This window comes from Pipra filicauda, unplaced genomic scaffold (genome assembly GCF_003945595.2).
Source record: "Pipra filicauda isolate LSUMZ 115617 unplaced genomic scaffold, ASM394559v2 scaffold90_size2875636_pilon, whole genome shotgun sequence".
Classification (NCBI taxonomy): Eukaryota; Metazoa; Chordata; class Aves; order Passeriformes; family Pipridae; genus Pipra; species Pipra filicauda.
This window is the reverse complement of record NW_024105098.1, coordinates 2,111,295-2,131,767: the sequence shown is the minus strand read 5'-3', so window position 1 is coordinate 2,131,767 and position 20,473 is coordinate 2,111,295. Positions and strand designations below refer to the sequence as shown.

Sequence of the window (20,473 nt, the reverse complement as noted above, 5' to 3'; positions counted from 1 at the left end):
TGGCACACATAGGCTTGGGCCTTTCCTGTCAGGAGCAGATGGCAGAAAGACACTTTCCCTGGGCAAACCCTGAACTGTCACACTAATGTTTTATGGAGGTGTGTAAAGGGAACCAACTGTGAATGTTTTAGATGCACTTGAACGTGACGGTGAACACCAGCGTGTGATGAACATGCTCCCCATGGAGCAGGGTACACAAAACATAGTGACTGTCCAGCACAGGCAGAGCAGTGGCCAGGGAATTATGGAGGCACAGGAGTGGGTGAGTGTGCAAAGTGCCTGTGGCACATGTACTCTGGTATTTGGTGTTCAAGGTGCACAGAGGGGCGAGAGCTGAAAGGTATGAGGTCACACTGGTTGTTGGTTTCTGACTGCAGTATCAGCAGCTCGGGATGCCACGTGTGATTGTCCTGGTGCTGCCTGTTGGGTGCTGACAAAGGCAGCTCTGTGCTCTGCCTTCACGGGTTCCTCTTAAGTCACACACTCTTTCTGTATTTTTCAGGCAAGAAACAAATGTCTTTGTAGGGTAATCTGCCACATGATCACCCTCACTGCACTTTCTGGATCTCATGGGTTGTGGTCTGAGAGACCAGCTGTGTGAAGCTGAGGTTCCACTTCAAGAAAACTGAAGTGCAGGCTCCTACTAAAGGGCACCACCTTTTTCTTCCTCTCTCCTTCTGCACAACTTCTCTGGTGCCCGGGTACCACCTCTGTCCCCACCATAAAGCAGTCACAGAACCAGACCCCCATGAGTACATGGAGCTCCTCTGTGCTCCCTGAGCCTGCCCGTGTCCCCACAGGGCTCTCCTGCTGCAGTCAGAGCCTTTAGCACTGAGTGTTTGCACTCCTGGGACAGAAGTGCAGCCAGGGCAGGTGGTGCTTGTGGCTGAGGCCAGGGCTGTGCAGCAGCAAACCTGACCAAGGTGAGCTGTCCTTCAGCCTCCTCGTGCTTGGGGTGTCTGTGCCGACAGCCAGGCCTTCCCTGGCTGGAGCAGGGTCAGGAGAGGCAGGGCAGGCTGGCAGGGCAGGCTGTGCCCTCCTGCAGTGGCAGCACTTGGCCCTCTGCAGCGGTGGGAGTTCATATTTCTCACCTCTCCTTTCACAGACAGTCTGGCACTTCTCTCTTTAATGTTACAAAATCCAGTATTTCCACCAGGAGGTAATGAAGGAGACAGCTTTGCCCTTGGATTTTGAGACTACTTGGATCATTTTGATTGCTTCAAGGTAGAGTGCCTTATACTTACCTACAGTGACAGAATGCTGTGTTTGCTGCCAGTGCAAGAATTACAGTTTATTTTTGTTACAGGTGAGGTCTGTAAGGAGACATGGCTTTGTGTTCATGAATACAACATCACTTGTTGAAATCACCTGGAGAGTGAGCTCACAGTCAGAATGGGTAAGATGTGTATGCACCTTTCAATTCTCACTGCCACCTCAGCACCTTGTAAAGGTGCCTTTTGGACTGCCCCAGGCTGGAATTTGTATCATATCTGAGCTATTGTGTTACTAAATTAGTTGTGTTTGTTTCCACAGAGACCAACTCCTGAGGCTGGTGAAGATGGTGCAGAATAACATGTGGCATTTGTTGTAAAGCTTTAAAGTGTGACTTCTACCAGAACATTCAGCCCAGGCTCAGAGCTAGCACTGCATGTTGGACAGCTGTCAGCTTAAAGCAGCCTAAAACACAATGCTTGTGGAAAAGTGCTTCAGCTTGTGCAGTGGGACCATGGGAATGTGTAAGGGGAGGATGGAGGGGGTAATAAAGCTTTGTGGAGTTTTCCAGAAGTGGTGTTGCTTGTGTTCTTCTATGGGAAGAGTGGGGAAAGGACTGGAACTCATCTGTCAGTGGTTTGGGTCCTGGAGGTCGATTACATGAGGATAATGGGCAAATAGAAAGGGGCTCCTCCTTGCAAAGGCTTATCAGGAGTTGGACTTGATGATCCTGGTGGTCCCTTCCCACTCAAGATATTCCAGAAGTCTATGATTATGTACTGAATTCAAAATAAACAATCTTCCATGTTGGGAAAAGCAAAGCCAGTTATGGCTTTCAGTAAGACAAAAGTGACAAACGTGTCTTAAATACTGCAAATCATGTCAGGCTGGGTGATTATGGTCTGGGGTGTTTCCCAAATGCTTTTTTTTTTTTTTGGCAGCTTGGTTTTCACAACCTGGAAAAAAAATACAGAACTATTGAGATTTTTATTCTGATATATATACTGTGTACTACTATCCATTGCAACTGGACCGTTATTTGAATAATAAAGCCTGCACTGAGTGACTGGACATGGTAAAAGAGATGAAAATGGATCCCATTTTACCTGTGAGTGCCTTATTTTTACAGCTCAGTGAGGAGGGAGCAGATGGAACATCTTTGTCGATGTGGTCTGATACATGAGCAGTTTCTTATGTGTCTCAGATGGGAATAGTTTGTTGTCCTTTATTACCCTGCAGGCAGAGGAGAAGAATCCCTGGTGTGGGGTGGGATTGCTGGTTGTGAGTCCCTGGAATGGTGTGAACACCCTGTATCTTTAAGAGCCAGTACAGAGTTGTCAGGTGCGATAACGGGTTATGGACGAGGTGAGACCCACTCCAGTCTCTGAGCTCTTGTGCAACTGGGAAGCAAAAGCCAAACAAAGTCCAAAAATAGACTCCAGAATGGCAGTGGCTGCCAGAGGCATTAAAGGAACAAACACAGAGCTTTTTCATTGCGCTTAAGACCAGAAAGGATCATTGTGATTACCTAGTGTGACCTCAGACACAGGCCAGAGAACAGTGCTCAGTGATTGCTGCAGTTGGGATAGATCTGTTCTGTGTTTGGTTTTAATTGATCTGACACCCAACTTTAGAAAGACATCCACCTTCAAGGCCTGGAGTGATGAAGAGCCTGCAGTGTTACCAGTAGGTGTCATGTTCAGCTGAGTCTGTTAATTCTCTCTCTTCAGGATACGTTTTCAGTCCTCGAATCGTTCTTGTTGCTCTCAAAATTGTGTGCCATCAGCATTTACTGTCTCACTGATCTGTGTATCCCAAAGCAGGCTGTGCAGAGCAATGTCATACTTGGTTCCAGATCTGTTCTGGACTAAGAAGCAGCACTTGTGTGACTGAGCCCAAGCACGGCCCTTCAGTGGTGGCTGCCCACTTGAAACTAGTTCTAACTAAGAGACAAAGCCACCTCCTTTCATTTGTTAGCTGGATTAATCCCTGTAATGTCCATATTGTTGTGTAAAGTTAATTTTTGTGTTGGAATAGGATGCACTGAAGTTTACCAAAATTTTAGGATAATGTGTCAATATTTCACAGACATCAAAGGTTTGTATTGGGTTTGGTCAACAAGAATTATCTTCCCTATATTTCAGTGCTGAGCCATGTTAGTTCTATTTCTCATGCGGGGATGTTTATTTGTTGTTGTTTGCCCTGTAGGTTTATTCTTGCCTGTGCTTCCCTACTTTGTGATGATCCTTGACAAGGTGACAAGGAGCAGATAGGAAGGGCTCAGCTTTTTGAGGTGCTTGGGAGTGTGCTCAGTCTCATACCCTGAGCTGTTTCCTTTGTTCCCTCAGGGCTCTGTGCATCCCCCGTGGTTTTCACTCCCTTTCACCAGAGGGAGATCAGGAAAGGAGACAAATGAGGTTCACAGCTCCCCTGGATAAATGCAGACAGATAATCCCTGTTGCTCACTTTCAGGGAGCCCCTGGAACATTGTTACAGGCACAATAGCTCAGACATCAGCTGTGCCTTTCATTTACACTCCTGCTTCCTCTGCAGGAATCAGAAGTCCTGGCTTTTTCTTTTCCTAGTACCTGAACCTAGAACCCTGTTTCATTTGAGATCCATGCAAACTGCAGCCCCTAAAACCTGCTGAGCTCGGTTTGAAAGTGATCCATCAGCACTCTGAACATGTTCCTGCCGTAAATAATTCATCTGCATGCCCAAAGAGGTGAATTAAGAGCAGTGAAAGTGTTGGCAGAGTGGAAACGGGCAATACTGTTTCGAAAGCAAATGTTACTTTTAGGCCGTGTAGTGAATTAAGACAAACAAGATCACCAAGCAGTTTGCAAAAAGAGGTGTCCTTAGGCTGAGTGAATAAACAAAGTTGTGTTTAAATTCCCAGAGTGGGGTGTTTCAGGAGCTGATTTCAAGAGCACTGCTCATGTGTTGCAGGTTATACAGAGAATATTCTACACCGTGAACCGCTCCTGGTCTGGGAAGATCACTCTGACAGAGCTGAGGAAAAGCAACTTCTTGCAAGTACGTTGGTTTCTGTGTGAAGGAGATCCAGGATGCACTGTCCACATTCCCGTGGCTGTGGGGAGGGAGCTGGGCCTGGAGCAGGACAGGCCGAGTGCTCCATGCTGGGAGAGCACTGGGGCTGGTGGAGCAGCTGGGTCAGAGCTGAACTGAGGGCAGCAGGGGCTGCAGTGGCCAAGGGGGCACTGGGAGAAGGTCAGGGGGGACCAGCACCAGGTCTGGAGCTGCATGAGCAGCCTCTGTGGTCTGGCCAGGCAGGAAGGGCAGCAGGGCACAGCAGGGCACCCTGTGCAGTGGCTCCCAGGCAGCCAGGAGGAGCTGATGCAGTGCCAGGGGCAGGACAGCCCATCTCCTGCCTCCCAGCCCTCTGACAGCTGGTCCTCACCCCAGGAGCTGATCCCCCAGGAGAACAAATGGAGCTGAGGTCTTGTCCCTGCTGTGCCCTTATGGCAGCATTTGGATCTCTGTCCTCTGCATGTTTAATCCGAAAGAGGACCAGCTTAAAACTGTCTAAGGCTGCTCGTGTCCAGCCCAGCCTAAAGAGCCAGAAAGTCTCCAGGCTGGAGGGTGAAGGACTTGGCTAAAACAGTGAGAATCTCTTGGGCAGAAAGGCTGTGTGGAGGTTGGCTCTCAGAACTGTGTTCACCCAGCTTCCTCCAGCCTGCAGCACTTCAGCTGCAGAGCTGCCTCTTCTCTGGGCTTAACTTCCCACTTCGTTTGTGCTCTTTCAGACCCTTGCTCTCTTGGAAGAAGAGGATGACATAAATCAGATCACAGACTATTTCTCCTATGAGCACTTCTATGTGATTTACTGTAAATTCTGGGAGCTGGACACTGACCATGACCTTTACATCAGCCAGAAGGACCTGGCTCGGTACAGTGACCAAGGTACGGTGCCTGCAGGCTGTGCTGGGACCAGGGGCACTGCTGGAAGTACAATGTTCTCACTCAAGAGTAGAGCCTGCCTTTGATTTGGTCAGTTCGATGCCTCAAAAAAAGTTTAAATGGAGCCACCCATCTCTTAAGTAAATGCTGATTTAGGGAGTGAGCTGCAGGGGCTCAGACACAGAGAACTGCAGTACACACTATTTTGTGCATGAGTAGCTTCAGATGGAGCTTCTGTTCACATGTGGGCCGCTGCCAGAAGGACAAGCTACAATAATGCCCTGAAACATTATTATTTGCTGAGGGTTTTGCAGGAACTTGGAAGTAGGGACAAAAAGGACAAACCCATGTGGACTTCCAAGATTGCTGAAGTGCAATGAGAGAAATTCCAGAGTCCAGTGAAGCTTGGGGAATTTCAGGAGAACATCTCCTGAGTTCAGTGTGGAACCTCCTTTCCACAAGCTGAGCAGGTGCTGTGAGTTTTCAAGGGTTCAAGGACCATGGATAAATTAATGGAATACAAATGCACAAAGGGCTAAGAAGCCCCTGTGTTCCAAGTGCAGGTGTTTGTGGAAGGCCATGGGGGCTCTGGGTGAGTGTGGCAGTCCCAGGGTCAGGAGTGGTGATCGTAGGGCTGGGCAGGGTGAGGATGGAGAGGTGACAGGGGACACTTGGTCCCTGCTGGGAGGCTGGAGTGTGGGGGGAGGGTTTGTTGCACAGGAGGTTTGGGGGTTACCACAGCCTGTGCTCTGCTGAGAAGTGTTTTGTGGCATTTGGTGTGTTATTTTGTCTTGGTAACTGAACTTCTACTGCAGTACACACTGAAATAGTCTCCTGCTACCGGCAGGGTTGCTTATGTGACAAATCCTCCTTCAGCAGAGCAGAAGTAACTGCCCATGTCCAGGGATCCAGATAAAAGTTGCCATTGTCGTGGGACAGTGTGGTGTTTGGGAGGATACAGAGGCAAACCCACTGGGAGAATCATCCTTGGTTTTTATAAAATGCTGCTGAACAGAGAGAGGTCAGACAGGCAGTACAGGCAGTGCATTCTGTTGGCAATGGGAAATGGCTTTGTGTAGATTCAGGATAAACAACTGATGGCAGTTATTCCTCTGACCTGTGGCTTCATTTTCTCCGTGTTTTCTCTGTTCCCAGCTTTATCCAACAGGATAATTGAGCGAATATTCAGTGGCGCTGTGGTGAGGTGAGGGGGACTGGGATGGGAAGGGAATTCCTGCTTGGGGAAGGGAATTCCTGTGAGGCTGCTTAGACATGCAAGTTACTCTCAGAAACCCCTACTGATCAGAATGGTTTCAACAGGGTGCTCCAGCTGGAGCTGCCTGAAAATGGAGAGAGACTTCTGGGTATCTTAAGAAAATAAATTACAAAATCCCGTAGGATGGGATGGGTGGACACAGCTGGGCTATATGGCACAGGGATAGCTGGAGAGCAATGCTGGAAAGTCTCTGGAAGGTGAAAGAGCCCAGCCCTTGCAGTGGGAGGGGATGTGGTAGATGAGCCTCAGCTCTGCAGTGACAGCAAACGCTGTGCCTGGTGCTGGAGGTGCAGGGGGTACAGGCTGAATGGGTGGTGATGCCCCATTTTCTCTCACTGATGATTTGGGACTTTTGAAAAATATGTTTGCTGACACTGTGAGTATTTAGGAGCCTGGTGGGTTTTAACACTGTTTTCCTGCTGTGTGTTCCAGAGGCACTGAGGTTCAGAAGGAAGGCAGGATGAGTTATGCGGATTTTGTGTGGCTTCTGATTTCGGAGGAGGACAAAAGGAGTGCTACAAGGTCTGACTGATTTCTGTGTCTGGTGAAAGTACTGAGATGAGCACAGAAGATACAGAAGCTTCTGTGACCTACCACTCTCTCCAAGAGACGGCAGCTTGGGTTCCATTAGGAGGAAAGCAACTTATGGTCAACTCTTGATCAGATCATTTGCCTTTCTTGAAGAGAAATTGTGTAGAAGCAGAGTTTTCTTGTAATGTTAAATGTCTTGGTAGTCATCAGTGCCTTTGGTTCCCCTGTGCCATGAAGGACTAGCTCTGGGGTGGAACCCCTGAGGAGCTGGCAGAGGTGAGGCACGTTCCCTTCACACGTGTACCAAGTGTGCAGGAAGGGTTTGTGGGGAACCTTCACTGTGTCCCTTTGTAAAACCTGCCCATGGCCTGGTTTGTAGAGCCAGGGGGAGACTGCTGTCCAGAGCTCATCCAGGTCTGTGTGTGATTACTGGGACAAGGAATCTTCTGCATAAGAATGAGAAGAATTCATAATGTAGGGTTGGAGCACCCCGAGGTGGGGGCATGCAGGGTGGGCTGCCTGGGAGCACTGCCCTCTGTCTAAAGGAGCAGAGCAAAGCAGAGCACACCGTGCCTGCCTTGTCCCTCACCAGGGTCCCCCAGTGCCCTGGGTTCAGACTTGGCTGGATTTGGCCAATTCTTAATGCTGGGCTGGGCAGGGACACCCTGACCTGCGTGTGCCCCTCGGGCTCAGCACAGTGGGCACTGTTACAGCTGCCAGGTGAAACAGGTCGTGAGCAGAGCTGTGCTCACAAACCACCTGGGAGACCACCAGGACGTGCTTTGGGTGTTGGCCTGTGCCCTGGCCCTTCCCAAAGGATATTTTCATCCCTGGGTTTGTGCCAGCTTTTGGGCAGAGGAGCCTTAGGGGATGGGAGAAGGGGAATGTGCACTGCTGCAATCTGGATGGATTTGTAGTGCAGTGCTGAGCTCTCCCTGTCCTTGTTCCTTTGCCAGCATTGAGTACTGGTTCAGGTGCATGGACCTGGATGGGGATGGAGTGCTGTCCATGTATGAGCTGGAGTATTTCTACGAGGAGCAGTGTGAGCGCATGGAGGTGATGGGCATAGAGCCCCTGCCCTTCCAGGACCTGCTGTGCCAGATGCTGGACCTTGTTAAGCCAGAGAGGGAAGGTAAGTCCTGTTTGATCAGAGTTCTCCTCCTCTCTGATCAGTGGTGAATTGGGAAGGAGATGTCCCTGTGTGACCCGTCTGTAGGTACAGCCCTGTGTTGGAGTGCCAGAGGTGCAGCCACTGCACAGTCACTGCACAGGGCTGGCTGTGCCATCAGGAGGCTTGAAAGACTAAAACAAGAGACACTGTGAATTAACTTGCTGGAACTGGAGCAACATGTCTTTTGTGTTCCAGCTGTGGGATGTGCTGACAGTCTAAATTATGAAACTGGACTTTCTTTCACATTCTTTCCCATCTCACATGGATGTCAGAGACCTCCATATGTATGTGAGATTTAAGCCTAATAAACACACCCATTTGTTGAATAATGTTAAAATCCTTGACTGAGTTGGGAAGAAATTTTGTAATACTGAAGCCTGCTGATGTTAAAGTTAAAACTGAGACTGACAAGGTCCAGTCTCCCACTAAGTAAGAACTCAGAAGCACAATCATGTGAGTTCTTTTTCTGTAGGAAGAGTAACCCTGCGAGACCTGAAGAGGTGCAGAATGGCTCATGTGTTCTTCAACACCTTCTTCAATTTAGAGAAATACCTGGACAATGAACAGAGGGATCCCTTTGCAGTGCAAAAGGTATAAATCACCTTTATTCCTAAATACAAACTTTCTCAAACCCATCTTTGCAGTGCTCCTGGATGTAGGGGAAATCCAACTGAATATAAGAACAATTTTTTCACAAGTAGACCAGTCAAACACTGGGACAGGTTGCCCAGAGAGGTTGTGCAGCTTCTGTTCTTGGAGCTTTTCAAGATGTGATGGACAAAGCCTTGAGCCCCTCGATCTGTCCTCACAGCAAATCCTGGTTTGAGCAGAGCTGGGACTGGAGCCCTCCTGGGTCCCTCCCCACACGAGTTCTGCTGCTGTTCCATGATGTGAGTGCCATCCCTGCCCCTCTGGCACCAGCACTGGCAGTGAGTGTAGTGTGAGGGTGAAGGGAGAACGCCCAGAGCCTGCTGAGCTGCCCTGAGTCAGAGGCTGAGAGGGGGCTCAGCCCACAGGGAAGGTTTGGATGTTGCAGATTTTGCCTGATTCTCAGCCTGGCTGCTCTGTCCTTCATCATCCTCTCTTCCCAAGCAAAGAAAATACAGGAGGAGGGTGTAGCTTTGGGATTTGGCAGCTGCTGCTCCCCACGAACTGTGGGATGTTCAAAGACTTGAGTTTTGTCAGCTGTTGGTGTGAAGGCCCTCACTTGTGGCTCCCCCTGCACAGCCAGGGAAGCCAGATGTGACTGCAGCTTATTGAGTATCTCCCAGAAGCCTCTTATCTGCTCAAAGTACAGTGGAGGAGATGCCAAAACCAACTCTGGTTCCCTCACAGCTGTTCCCACATAATCTCCAAGAGAAACTTTGTGGTTCCATGATTCAAGGCTCAAATATATCCCAAGCCAGAACCACCCTGTTTGTTTGTTTGTTTGTTTAAACTGGATCATCATAAGAGCAGTCAAGTAGGGCTGGGGAATAACCATCTTACAGTAATTGGCAGAGGGCCAAATGTTTATAGGGATGTTATCCTGTAATCTTCTTTCAAATTTGCCCAAACTTAGCAAACAGTGAGGAGTCCCTCTAAAGTTCAGTTACAATTAACATTTAATGAAAAGATTTTACCCCCCAGGTTCTTCAGCCACTTCCAAAGTGCACAGACACGGGGCGTGCTGAGCCAGGGCAAAGCAAGTGTGTGGTTATTGCCCTGCTGAGATGAAGCAGATACAGTTTTGGCAGCTCAGGTCTTAGAACTTACAGACTGCAAGATGTATTTTTTCATAGTCCTTTATGTGCTGATGTTCAAATACTCCGAGGTAATTGGGGGTCTCTCAGTTAAGGCCATTTTTGAGTGGCTGTTTCTATCCAGTTGCTTTCTGTTGCTGGAATTGCTGTTGTGCCTGTGTGTGAGAGCTGCAGGGAGGTGTGACAGTCCCTGGCTGTGACAGTCCCTGGCTGTGTGATCTCTGCAGGACGTGGACAGTGACGGCCCCGAGCCCTCGGACTGGGACAGGTACGCGGCCGAGGAGTACGAGATCCTGGTGGCCGAGGAGTCCGGGAACGAGCCGCTGCAGGAGGGGTGAGCACAGCCTGGCACTGCCCAGGGACACTGCACCCCCAGCTGGGGGCTGGGAGGAGCATGTGGGTGCCACTTTCAGCAGAGGGAATGGATTAGTGGACTAAAAAGTGGATTTGAATCAGCTCCGCACCCCCAAGAAGAGAGCTGGGAGAAAGGACAAAGCCTTTTTCTCTTGGCAACCGTACAAAAAAAATCTATCCAGGGACTTTTGCTGGTGTTGACCATGTCACACTGTCACAGATGAGAAGCTGTAGCTCTGTTACATTTATTACACCTCCCAGAGACCTTCTGTGGTCAAATAATTTTACTTTCTGCCAAACTTTATGCCTGTTAGTCCGTGCTCTCCATAAGCTCTATTTCAACGTTTTCATTCATTGACTAAGTTTGTTGAGACTTTTCCTCTAATACATTTGTTTTCTGCAATACCTATACTCAGGTTTCTGCCTTCTGTAAAATTCTGGACAGACACACCAGCTATCTTTAGTCAGTGAATTTAGGCAGAACAGTTGCTCCGGAATCTCTCTGTGTGCAAGGGCTTCCTGCAGATATGTGGAGACTCAGTATAATCACCTTTTTGATTTGTGTCTGGGTTGGTATCTTGAGAATATTTCTCTGGAAGTCTCCAGGTTTATATAACAAACGTGCAAGGAGTGCTTCCCCCATGTTAATCTTGCACGATTCAGGATTGCATCCCTTGAACAGCACTTGCAGAGCCATGAGAGCACTGAGAAGATTGCATCATTGTCAAAACTTCCCCCCCTGGGAATTGCTTGGGATAACAGTAGCACCTACTAATTAGCCACAGAGATTTGCAGAGCCATTGAGAGCTGTTTCCCTCCCTGCCTGTGATGTGCATCCAAACAGCAATGGGCTGTTCCCTCATCCCCTCTGAGCTGCCTTTCTGTGGCCTTCACAATGGCAGATGAGGGAAGGCAGGGTGGACATGGAATTGCTGCATTCCCTGCAGCTGCTCTGCAACACCTGTGTCCTCAGCACAGAGAGGGAACAGGAGGCTGCCATTAAAGCTGTGCAGGACCAGGACTCCCCAGACTCCCCAGAGCCAGAGGAAAAGCGGCAGGTGATGTCAGATGTGTGGAGTTTGTCTGAGGCAGCTCTGTGTCTTCCTGTAAAGAGCATGGCAGAACCTTGCTGCTTGCTTTTAAGAGCCCCTGAAAAGCTCTGTAGTCATGGCAGCAGGATTAGATCTCATTTGTGGAGCATAGCAACAGACCACGCAGGGAAAAAGGAAGGGGAAAGGAAAAACAAAGAGCTGGATGCCCAGACAAATTTGCCAGACACAGCCATTGAGTTTTCACACATCCATTATTGGTGCTGTCCTTTGAGGGTGACAGAAACAGGGAGCGGGGACAAAACCAAGACAATTCATGAGCTCTCTGAGAGAATGGAAGATTTTTGGCTAAGTTGGTCTTTGTCTTATTAATACATTTGAAAACAACCATCATTCAGCACCTGCAGATGATTTGGTGATTGTGTCCCACGCTGTGGGATGCCAGGTGTGATTAGCCAGGCTGGGGCAGCAGTGGGCATGGCTTTGTTCTCTGTAACAGCCTCAGCCAGCTGATGGACATGGAAACCACAGCTGCCCTCGTGGAAAGAGATCTTTCTCCATAGGGTGGGAAATATCAGCTGCTGACAGGAAAACATCCCCTTCCTCTGAGCAACAAGGAGCCAGGGCAAAAGGCAGAGCATCCCAGAGGTGGAGAGGGGGACAGAGGCACAGGATCAGATGTACAGAGGCACAGGATCTGGTGCTCGTTTAGGCAGCCCAGCCCATTCTCCCTGTCTCCCTCAAGTCACCTGATGGCTCAGCTGCTCATTTCCCTGAACCCTGCAGAGTTAAGGTGGGAAAGGGGGATGAAGGACATCTCTGAACCACCCAGAGCCAAAATGTGTGTTTGCCAGAAGGAAGGACAAAGAATTCCCTGGGGTAATTTGCCTCCTCTGAACAATCTAGAGCTGAATCTTGAGGAATGGGTGTTTAACTGCACGAGCCCATATTTGTTTTTATGGGACTGTGGAGTTCTGAAACTGGCCTGGAAGGACGGGAGGTGACTGTCTTTAGTGCTGATCCTGTGGAAAAGCATCCCATGGATGCCTCTTGGCCATAAAGGTGGAAGGCATTTATTCCAAGATGGGAAAGGCAGGCACTGTTGAGCCTTAAGGAGCAAAACAGTGCAGTGGAAAAGGAACTCACCTGGGAAAGAGCAATGGGAAGCCCCTTTTTGAAGCAGACTTGAGAAGGTTTAGTCCAGGAGCAAAAAGCACATGGAAAACAATTTATAATGGAGCTCCAAGTGCTGGTGAATGTGTGAATCTGTGGAAGAGGCCATGTTCCACGTGCAGGAGAAGGAGGAACAAAGCTACCAGAAGTCAGTAAAGCTGAAGGAAAAGGAGGTGCAAAAGGAACAACAGTATTCACATGGAAGTACAGAGTTTTCCTCAGCTGCATCATAAACCAACGAGTGATTAGAGAAGCTGAGGCACCTCCAAACATTCCCAGTCCATTCCTGGGTGGGGGAAGCAGGGCCTGCCCACAGGGATCAGAGATGCAAAAAGTGGGCAAATTGCATATTTTCTGGCAAGCTGGCTTGCATGGTCAGAACAGTCACTGGTAGGACCCAGAGCATTGTTTCCCTTCTCCCACTTATGCAGGAATCCAGAAGGTGGCAGAATTACTAAGCAGGTGCTTCCCTTTGGGAAGAGTGGATGAAAATGTTGTCCGGGAAGGTCTCTCTGCTGTGTCCCCTCACCACACAGGGATCATCCACCTTCAGCACAGCATCCTCCCCCAGCAGGACACACTGACAGGCTCCAGGGTTGGGGTAGTGAAGGCAGAAACACCACAGGAAGTGGTAGAAAATTCCTCCTTGGCACATCCATGCTGGGGTATTAAAGGAGTTCATCTTTTGCAGCCCAGAGCTGCACTGGAGCTGTTCCTTTGCTGGCCATTGAACACCTGCTCCAGCAATTCCTTCATGAGCAGTGTTGCTTTCAGAACAAAAGGAAGAACTTTGTTTTCTGGGGAGCGCTGAGAAACTAACCTGGAGTGTGCTGAGACTGAAACATCCAAAAACATCCTGTGCAGGGCACAGGACCCAAGAGCCTGAGCTGGGAGTTCACAGCAAATCTCCTCAGGCAATGAATGCAAGTCCTGGATATCAAACCTCAGCCTGAGTGAGAGAGGGACACCCAGCGTGGCCACAGTTGTGCTGTGCTGTCAGAACACACCTGAGCCAGAAGATGCTCTGCACACCAGGTGTTTCTGGGCAGGCCAAGCCTCCTCTGGGGCCTGACTTTATTTCTGCCCTGAACTGTTAAGGCTCTGGGAGCTACTGACAATTGTTACTGAAACTGGATTCAAATTTTCTCCCGCTGAACACCAGTGAAAATTGGTTCTGGAAGTTCCAAAGGAGGATGGATGGAAGCACAGAGCCCTGGCAGCTCTGAGAGGGACTGCCCACACTGTTCTCAGTGCCTTAGGAACACCCTCCTCGAGCTTCACCTCTTGCATGCTCCTGTCTGTTAGCCACTGAAATAACTTACCTGACACCCAAAACACAGCTTTTAAAGACAGACCTTTTGTCTTTGCAGATCATGTGAAGAAGACTATGATACAGATGAAGTCTTATCTCCCCCTGAAACTGGAGACAAGTCAGACAAGCTAGTTCTCTCAGATCTCTCAGCATAGAGAAGTGGAAGACACTTAACCAATCTCTTTCAAACTGGAGAGCATTCAGTCCCAAGGCACTTGGGGGTTTTCTTAAGTCCAGCATTGGAACAATGTGCTTTATTTGTACACTGTAACTTGAGAGCCCTTTTTCTCTCCCTGTGTAATTGCAATAAGGTAATTTCTATAAAAAGGCTTTTTACAATGTGCTCTCGTGCACACTCATTGCCAGTGGTGATGGCACCTTGTTTCATTTCTAGATGAATTCTGTTGTGTCCCCAGATGTGCAATAAATGCCAGCATCTAATGGCTGCCTGTGCCAGCTGCATGCAGCACTGACAGTCAGTTCAGCTCTGTGCCACCCCGTCCCCTTGACTTTACACCAGGAGTGACAAAGAGCTGCCAAATGAACTCCAATTTACATCTAGAAATCTTTTAAAACACAAGTCACAATCAAGTCCTTTTTGTTCTTCATGTCCTGGAAATGAAGGCAACACGAAGGGAGAGTGAAGTCCCTCTGTGATTTGAACCACGAGCTCCTCCACGTGGTACTGGACACATTTCCCCGGTGCCCCTGTGGACAGTTCAAGCCCTCCACGATGGCACATTTCTCTGAGAACTGGAGATACAGTTCACATTTCTACTGGGCATAAGATGATCTGCCTCTGTCCAGTGTTTTGTCTTTGTAGAATTCTGCTTTGTACAGGTGGGGTTTAGTGTATTTACAAAAGAAAAGGACATCTGCTGTTGAGCTGGTGTGTTAAACTGCTGTGCCTGTGGTGCCCCAGTCCCGTCCATTCCCTGTTCTCCTCCTCCCCAGAGCCCTCTGTGACCTGGAGCCTTCTCCCAGAGCCTCAGCTGAGACACTGAAGAGAGAAACCAACCCAACCTTTTAACTAGTAAAGGAATTAGTCTGTGTCATTGCCAAAAATTTATTTTCTCCCCGTGAATTAAGCCCCAGAGTCAGAGAGGAAATGCTGTAACTAAGGAGTTCTTGCTTTAAGTGCGAAAAAATTAAACTGACTTCCCCCCAGAATCCCAACTGGTGTCTCTGCTGACAGCACCCACTGCTGGAGCTGGGCCTCCCAGCCAACTAGTGCCTGTCTGTGGTTCCCAGGGAGTTAGAACATCCTCTTACCAGTTCCAGGGATGCACAAACAGATCTGGGCCTTGCCTTCCCAACTGGCAGATTTTATTGTAACTGTCAGAGTTGGGCCCCAGTGTTTGGTTGGGGTGTGTGCACTGTGTGTCCTGTTCCCTCCCTGGAGAGCACCCAGCTGTGCCTCCTGTGTGCATCCCTGCAGAATTCCTGTGTGCATCCCTGCCAGGATTCCTGTGTGCATCCCTACCAGGATTCCTGTGTGCATCCCTGCCAGGATTCCTGTGTGCATCCCTGCCAGGATTCCTGTGTGCATCCCTGCAGGATTCCGGTGTGCATCCCTGCAGGATTGCCAGGATCCCCTCTCCCAGCAGGCCCCTCCAGGTAGCAGAGCCCCTGTGTGTGTCCCCACAGACAGTGGCACGAGGGAACACTGATCCCTGTGATACCTCCAGGAGTTAACCACCAAATCAGTCATGGGCTGATCACTCCAGTGTGGCCTCAGCTTGTCCAGGAGCCTTTGGAGCCCAGCACCTGCCTCCCAGTGTCCAGTGGGATGTGATGATGCCTCACTGGGGTCAGGAGCTCCCTCAGGATCCAAATCTGAACAAGAGCCAGTTTTCAGTTGTACTGGGCTCGGAGATCTGTTCCTTTTTCCTGACCAAAGCTGCTGTTTTATCCAGAGGCACATATACCCCCCAGGATCCTGGGCTTGGGATGTAGAAACTTTCGGATGCCCAGGTTGTTGGCAAAGGCCCTGCAGGGTGACTTGCATTCCATAATGCCAGCTGTGAGCAGGGAGCACTGACCAGAGCAGGAGCAGCCTCTGGGAATGCAGCAAACCCACAGGGGGTTTGAATCCATCTCCATCACTGGAACCTGCAGGGGAAAACCCTCCCTGGGGTTTGTTCCACAAAGACCCAAATGCAGCAGAACCTGGGGAATGACCACAGGATGGAAGTCCCACAACTGTTGGTTGTACCCAGCTCCATCCACCTTTTACTGGGAAGAACCTGGAGCAGGAATTCAGCCCTTCCCTGACTCCCAGGGCCCAGAGGGGCCTTTCAGTTGGATAACCTTTTAGATCTCTCCAAAGACAAAGATTCCTCAAAGCACAAGAAGAACCTGACCCTGTTCTAGGCCCAAGTGGAACCCCCTGGTCCTGCAGCATCACCAGCTTTGAGCTCCAGCAGCACTGGGGTGTTCCAGCCTCAGTCACCCACCACTTCAGGCTCTTCTTCCTTCTGCAGAGGGGCTTAAACTCCACCCATCCATCGGCCCAGGCTCCCATCTCCCACCACACCAGCCTGGACTGGTGCCTTTCTTTGGAGAACTCAGTGCCTGGAGCCTGGTAAAACTCCCCAATTGCCTTCCCAAGCTTTGGCTTCAATAAGTGGACCCAGGAGGTTGTAGCTGCTCTGCTGAGGGCCCCCAAAGGCCCTCTCTTCTACAGACAGAGCTTCACTGCTGCTACAGCAAAGCAGAGTGAATCCAAACCCAATTCCTGCTCCCTGGTAGGTCAACACAAGCTAATCCAGGAAAAAAAACAATTTGCAGCACATGTTTTGCATTATATATTAGAACAAGTTACAGAAGTCACTCTTTTTGTGGTGGCAGTGCAAAACCTGCAGGAATTTAAGTTATTTACTCCAGGAGCAGGAATCCGTTCCCTGTCACCAATGTACCTGAAAATATAACTCAGCAGGCACAGATGCTTTAGGAAAGAAGGTCTCCTGCACCCTGTTTGGGACTCAGCCCTGTCCACAGATCCTCTGGATGGAGGATTAAACTCTGCAGGATTTAGGTGAGGGAAATTTGGGAGCTCCCATCCTACTTCTGAGCTTTTCTTTCTGGAATAAAGACAAGGATGCTTGTGCCCACAGCAGCCTCAGGGCTCAGCCAGCTCCTGGAGCCAAGCAACCAAGGAATCCCTACCCTGAGGGCTTGGAGGAGCCCCCCTGGCTCTGAGTCTGCCTCCTGTCAGTGCCACTTGAGATGCTGCAGCCTTTTAAAGCCAGATCCTGCCTTTTTCCTTGCAAACCCGGCTCACACTGAGCTCTGTTTTGAGCTGGACCCCTTTTTCCTTAGGAGTGGTCAGAAAAGTGAGTAAATTCAGATTTGCTCGATAAAAATCCCTTTGTGCTTGTTTGTTCTCTCTGGTCTGCTGCTGTCCAGCAAAATTCCGTCCTCTGTCCTTACAAACCCCCCTGCTTTGGACTCTGTGTCCCCCGTGTGGTGTCTGTGCAGCGCTGAGATCACAGACACGGCTCAGTGTCGCTGCTGCCCCGGTCCCACCGCGATTCTTGCTTCCTTCCTCCCACCCCTCAGCGGCACTTGCTGCATCCCAGCTCCGGGAGCAAAGCCCGGGCACTGCCCCAGCTCCCCCCTGCCTGGGAGTGGCACAGACGGGGACAGCAAAGGGATTCCAAAGCCTTCCTGAAGGAAGGGTTTAAGGGAGCTCCCTCGAGATGCTCTAACAAGGTACTGGGCTTAAGTTTCTGAAACAAAATAAGCCTGAAAGGCTAAAAAACGGCTCATGGAAGTGTGGTTTTAACAGTCTGGATCTGGAGTTTCTAGATCAGGGCTATGCAAAAAACCTTGACCCTCAGTGACCAGCACGAGCTACTGTAAGGAAAACATGAACAGAGCTTCCCCTTCTGTGCTCCTCTCCTGGCTGTGTCACTGGGGCAGGGGCTTGGAAACTGAGCATTTAATAATAATAATGGTTCTCATACTTTGTAAAAGTAGTTTTGGAGACATTTTGTGCTGGCATGGTTTGATCTTTGTATTTTTACTTCGTAATTTCTTCTTATTTTTTGGCAAATAAAGGACTTTTGAGTTTTAAAAGGAAAACCTGTCCATAGTGGTGGGGCAGAGTGTGACTGTTCACCTCCAGCTGCTGTCCCAAAATCACCTTCCCTGCTCTGGTGAGTTCACATCAGCACATCTGCCAAAGCCAGAATTCCAGGCTTTCTTTTCACAAACACCAGGACAAGGCAGAGTGACCACTTACCTGCCTCACATCCTCCTCCTCAGCACGGAGCACTGTCCCTGGGATGACTTACCAAGACACCAAGCTCCCTCATTTGAACCTGGCCTGAAAAAAAGGAGACATCCTCTGGATCTTTTGCAAGTGGAATGAAGGAAAACAAAACAAAACAAAACAAAGAGGAAAAGGAAAAAAAAAAAGGTGAAAAGAAAAAACAGGAAAAGCAGTGATGCCTTTTCTAATTTTTATTATATGCTAATGCTCAAGCAGAGTGTTGCATCACCAGGGGGGTGCCCGAGTGTGTCTGTATCACAGTCACCTTTTGGTGGGTTTTTTTAGAATATCAAAAGCACTTCAACTGGAAAAATGGACTTGTTAAGACCAAAGATGTGCCTGTGATGTTCCCAGTACCACCAGGAATAACATTACCTGCCTTCCAGAGTGGATTTCCTCAGCTGTGCTGCACATTGGGGATGATTCTGCTTCTTTGGTTCGTTTCACCTCTCCAAGCCAGTTAGCAATCAAAAGTTGTTTTATAACTATGATTTGTATAGAATTTAAATCCGTAAGAAATGCAGGGGGGGAAGTGGTGCTTCTTGCCTGCAGTAAAAAGGTCCTGCTGTGCTGGATGGTGCCAGAATCTGCTCCATTCCTGGGCCACATCTCTGTGAGCTGTTCCTTGAAAGTCCTGGGGTTTCCCCGGAGGAGCAGCTCCTTGCTGTGCCAGAAGTACCTGCCTGGCAGAACAGGCTGCTCCGGTTTTATTTCCCTGTAACTCTGCAGGTTTTTCTGAACACTGGTGTTGGCAGGGGCTGCCTGGGGAGCACTGCTGGCAGGGCAGGCTCTGCCCAGGGCGCAGCTGGTGCTGCCAGCAGGAACATCGGGGACAGGCCCCGTGCCAGGGGGCCACTGCGCTTCCCTGTCCCTCCTCCCTCTGGGATTTAATCCCACCCCACTGATTTATCTTGGAATCACTAAGGTTGGAAAAGACCTCCGGGACCCCCAAGTCCAGCCTTTGCCAGAGCACCACTGTGCCCATGGAACAGCATCACCAAGTGCAGCATCCACTCCTTCCTTGGACATTCTGGAACGTGTACCATGTGTGATGCTGGGAAGAGCCTCTCCACTCCCGGGAGAAGGGGGAGAACTTCATTTTCTTGGAAGACCATGGTCAGACCTCACTGGTCACAGCACTAATTTTGTACCACTACCCATGACCATGAACTGCTGCTTTTTCTTTCTGATGCAGCTCTACAAATTACGGGGGTTTTAATAAAGTTTGGAGGTTAATCCCTGTCTCCAAGAGGACTGGGAAGAAAGCTGGAACATCACACGCTTGCCTCTACCAAAAGAAATCCCTGAGCAGCTTCCTCTGTGCTAATGCTGAGAACAGTTCCCCAGATCCACAGTCCCTCAGGAGGAACACTGGGAATTCCAGCTGGAGCTCCACTGATCCTTGAACTGCCACCAGTGACTCCCCAGTGACTCCCCAGGCTGGGACGGGCAGGGGGCAGGGCCCTGCTCTGGGGGTGTGGGGCCGAGGTCTCCCTCTGCTCTTGGACCACGGGGAGGAAGGGCCCCGACCAGGACAGTTTCCAGCTGGGACCGCTGCAGTTCCTGCCAGCACCGAGCTGAGCCCTCCCACTGCTCAGCTCCTCAGGAACAACTAGCCAGGAGGGCGACGAGACCAAAGCAAGCCAAGCCTAATTTAAACAATTACAGAATTAGTCATCACTGGACTAAGTAGTATTTAGAGTAGTATTCAGACAATAAGTTCAACATATGCCACACTGATGCCCTCAGCAGTTGCAAAATAGAATTAGAAAACTAACATTTATTAAATCAATTTGAATTTTAATATACATTTCAAGAATGTGGCAGCATAAAAGGAAATGTTTTTAAAAACAACCTGAATCTACCATTTGCAGTTTTACATGAACCATCAGGGCTCTCCTGTCGACAGCTCCAAAACACGCTTGACCTAAATTCTCCAACTTTTGGTACCACACTGGATGCAGCAGTGAGATAGTAAAGATTCCAAATACTCCCACATTTCTGGAGCAAAGGTACTTTGTATTTAATTTAATGAAAGTCCTAAAAATGTACCATCAACAATCTCAGCAAAACTTAACAGCTCTGCAAAAGCATTCCCAAACAACCCATGCTGTGCAGTTCACTCCCAGCTCCGGGGGCTGCTTCGCTTACACGTAGTGGACTAATAAACAGATTTACATTAGTAGGTCACGATCAAACCACCAAATTAGGAACTGGTAGGATCCTTCTGGGTCAACACAAAAATCACATACAAGTTTAACTAAATACATTTTAATAGGACATCGTTAAATCTCAGGAGGGCTAAAAAACACAGATCTTAGGTACTCGGGTTGGCAAATAAAGACAAGAATACTAAGAAGCATTTTCCACCATTTACTCATTATCAAAAATATTTTTCAACTCTTCTTGCAAAACAAAAACAAAAAAGTACAGACTGGACACGTACATCACATTTT

The 20,473-nt window shown here is 49.2% G+C and overlaps 1 protein-coding gene and 1 long non-coding RNA gene across 4 annotated transcripts in view; both read left to right on the top strand.

The window, feature by feature from the left end:
- Positions 1 to 17,827, top strand: part of PPP2R3A (protein phosphatase 2 regulatory subunit B''alpha) — a 54,801-nt gene extending 36,974 nt beyond the window's left edge. For all 3 annotated transcript variants that reach the window (XM_027724806.2, XM_027724807.2, XM_039391118.1), the window contains exons 7-14: positions 4,162 to 4,248; positions 4,980 to 5,136; positions 6,289 to 6,337; positions 6,842 to 6,931; positions 7,897 to 8,072; positions 8,584 to 8,702; positions 10,081 to 10,187; positions 13,800 to 17,827. In XM_027724806.2, coding sequence (XP_027580607.1) covers positions 4,162 to 4,248; positions 4,980 to 5,136; positions 6,289 to 6,337; positions 6,842 to 6,931; positions 7,897 to 8,072; positions 8,584 to 8,702; positions 10,081 to 10,187; positions 13,800 to 13,896 — 882 coding nt within the window. In that variant the 3' untranslated portion in view covers positions 13,897 to 17,827. The remainder of the gene's footprint in view (positions 1 to 4,161; positions 4,249 to 4,979; positions 5,137 to 6,288; positions 6,338 to 6,841; positions 6,932 to 7,896; positions 8,073 to 8,583; positions 8,703 to 10,080; positions 10,188 to 13,799) is intronic.
- On the top strand, positions 1,020 to 4,155 carry LOC120325272. Its single transcript, XR_005567182.1, has 3 exons — positions 1,020 to 1,224; positions 1,307 to 1,396; positions 1,534 to 4,155. It is a non-coding gene; the product is annotated as an uncharacterized LOC120325272 (long non-coding RNA).
- Positions 17,828 to 20,473: the final 2,646 nt, after the last annotated feature.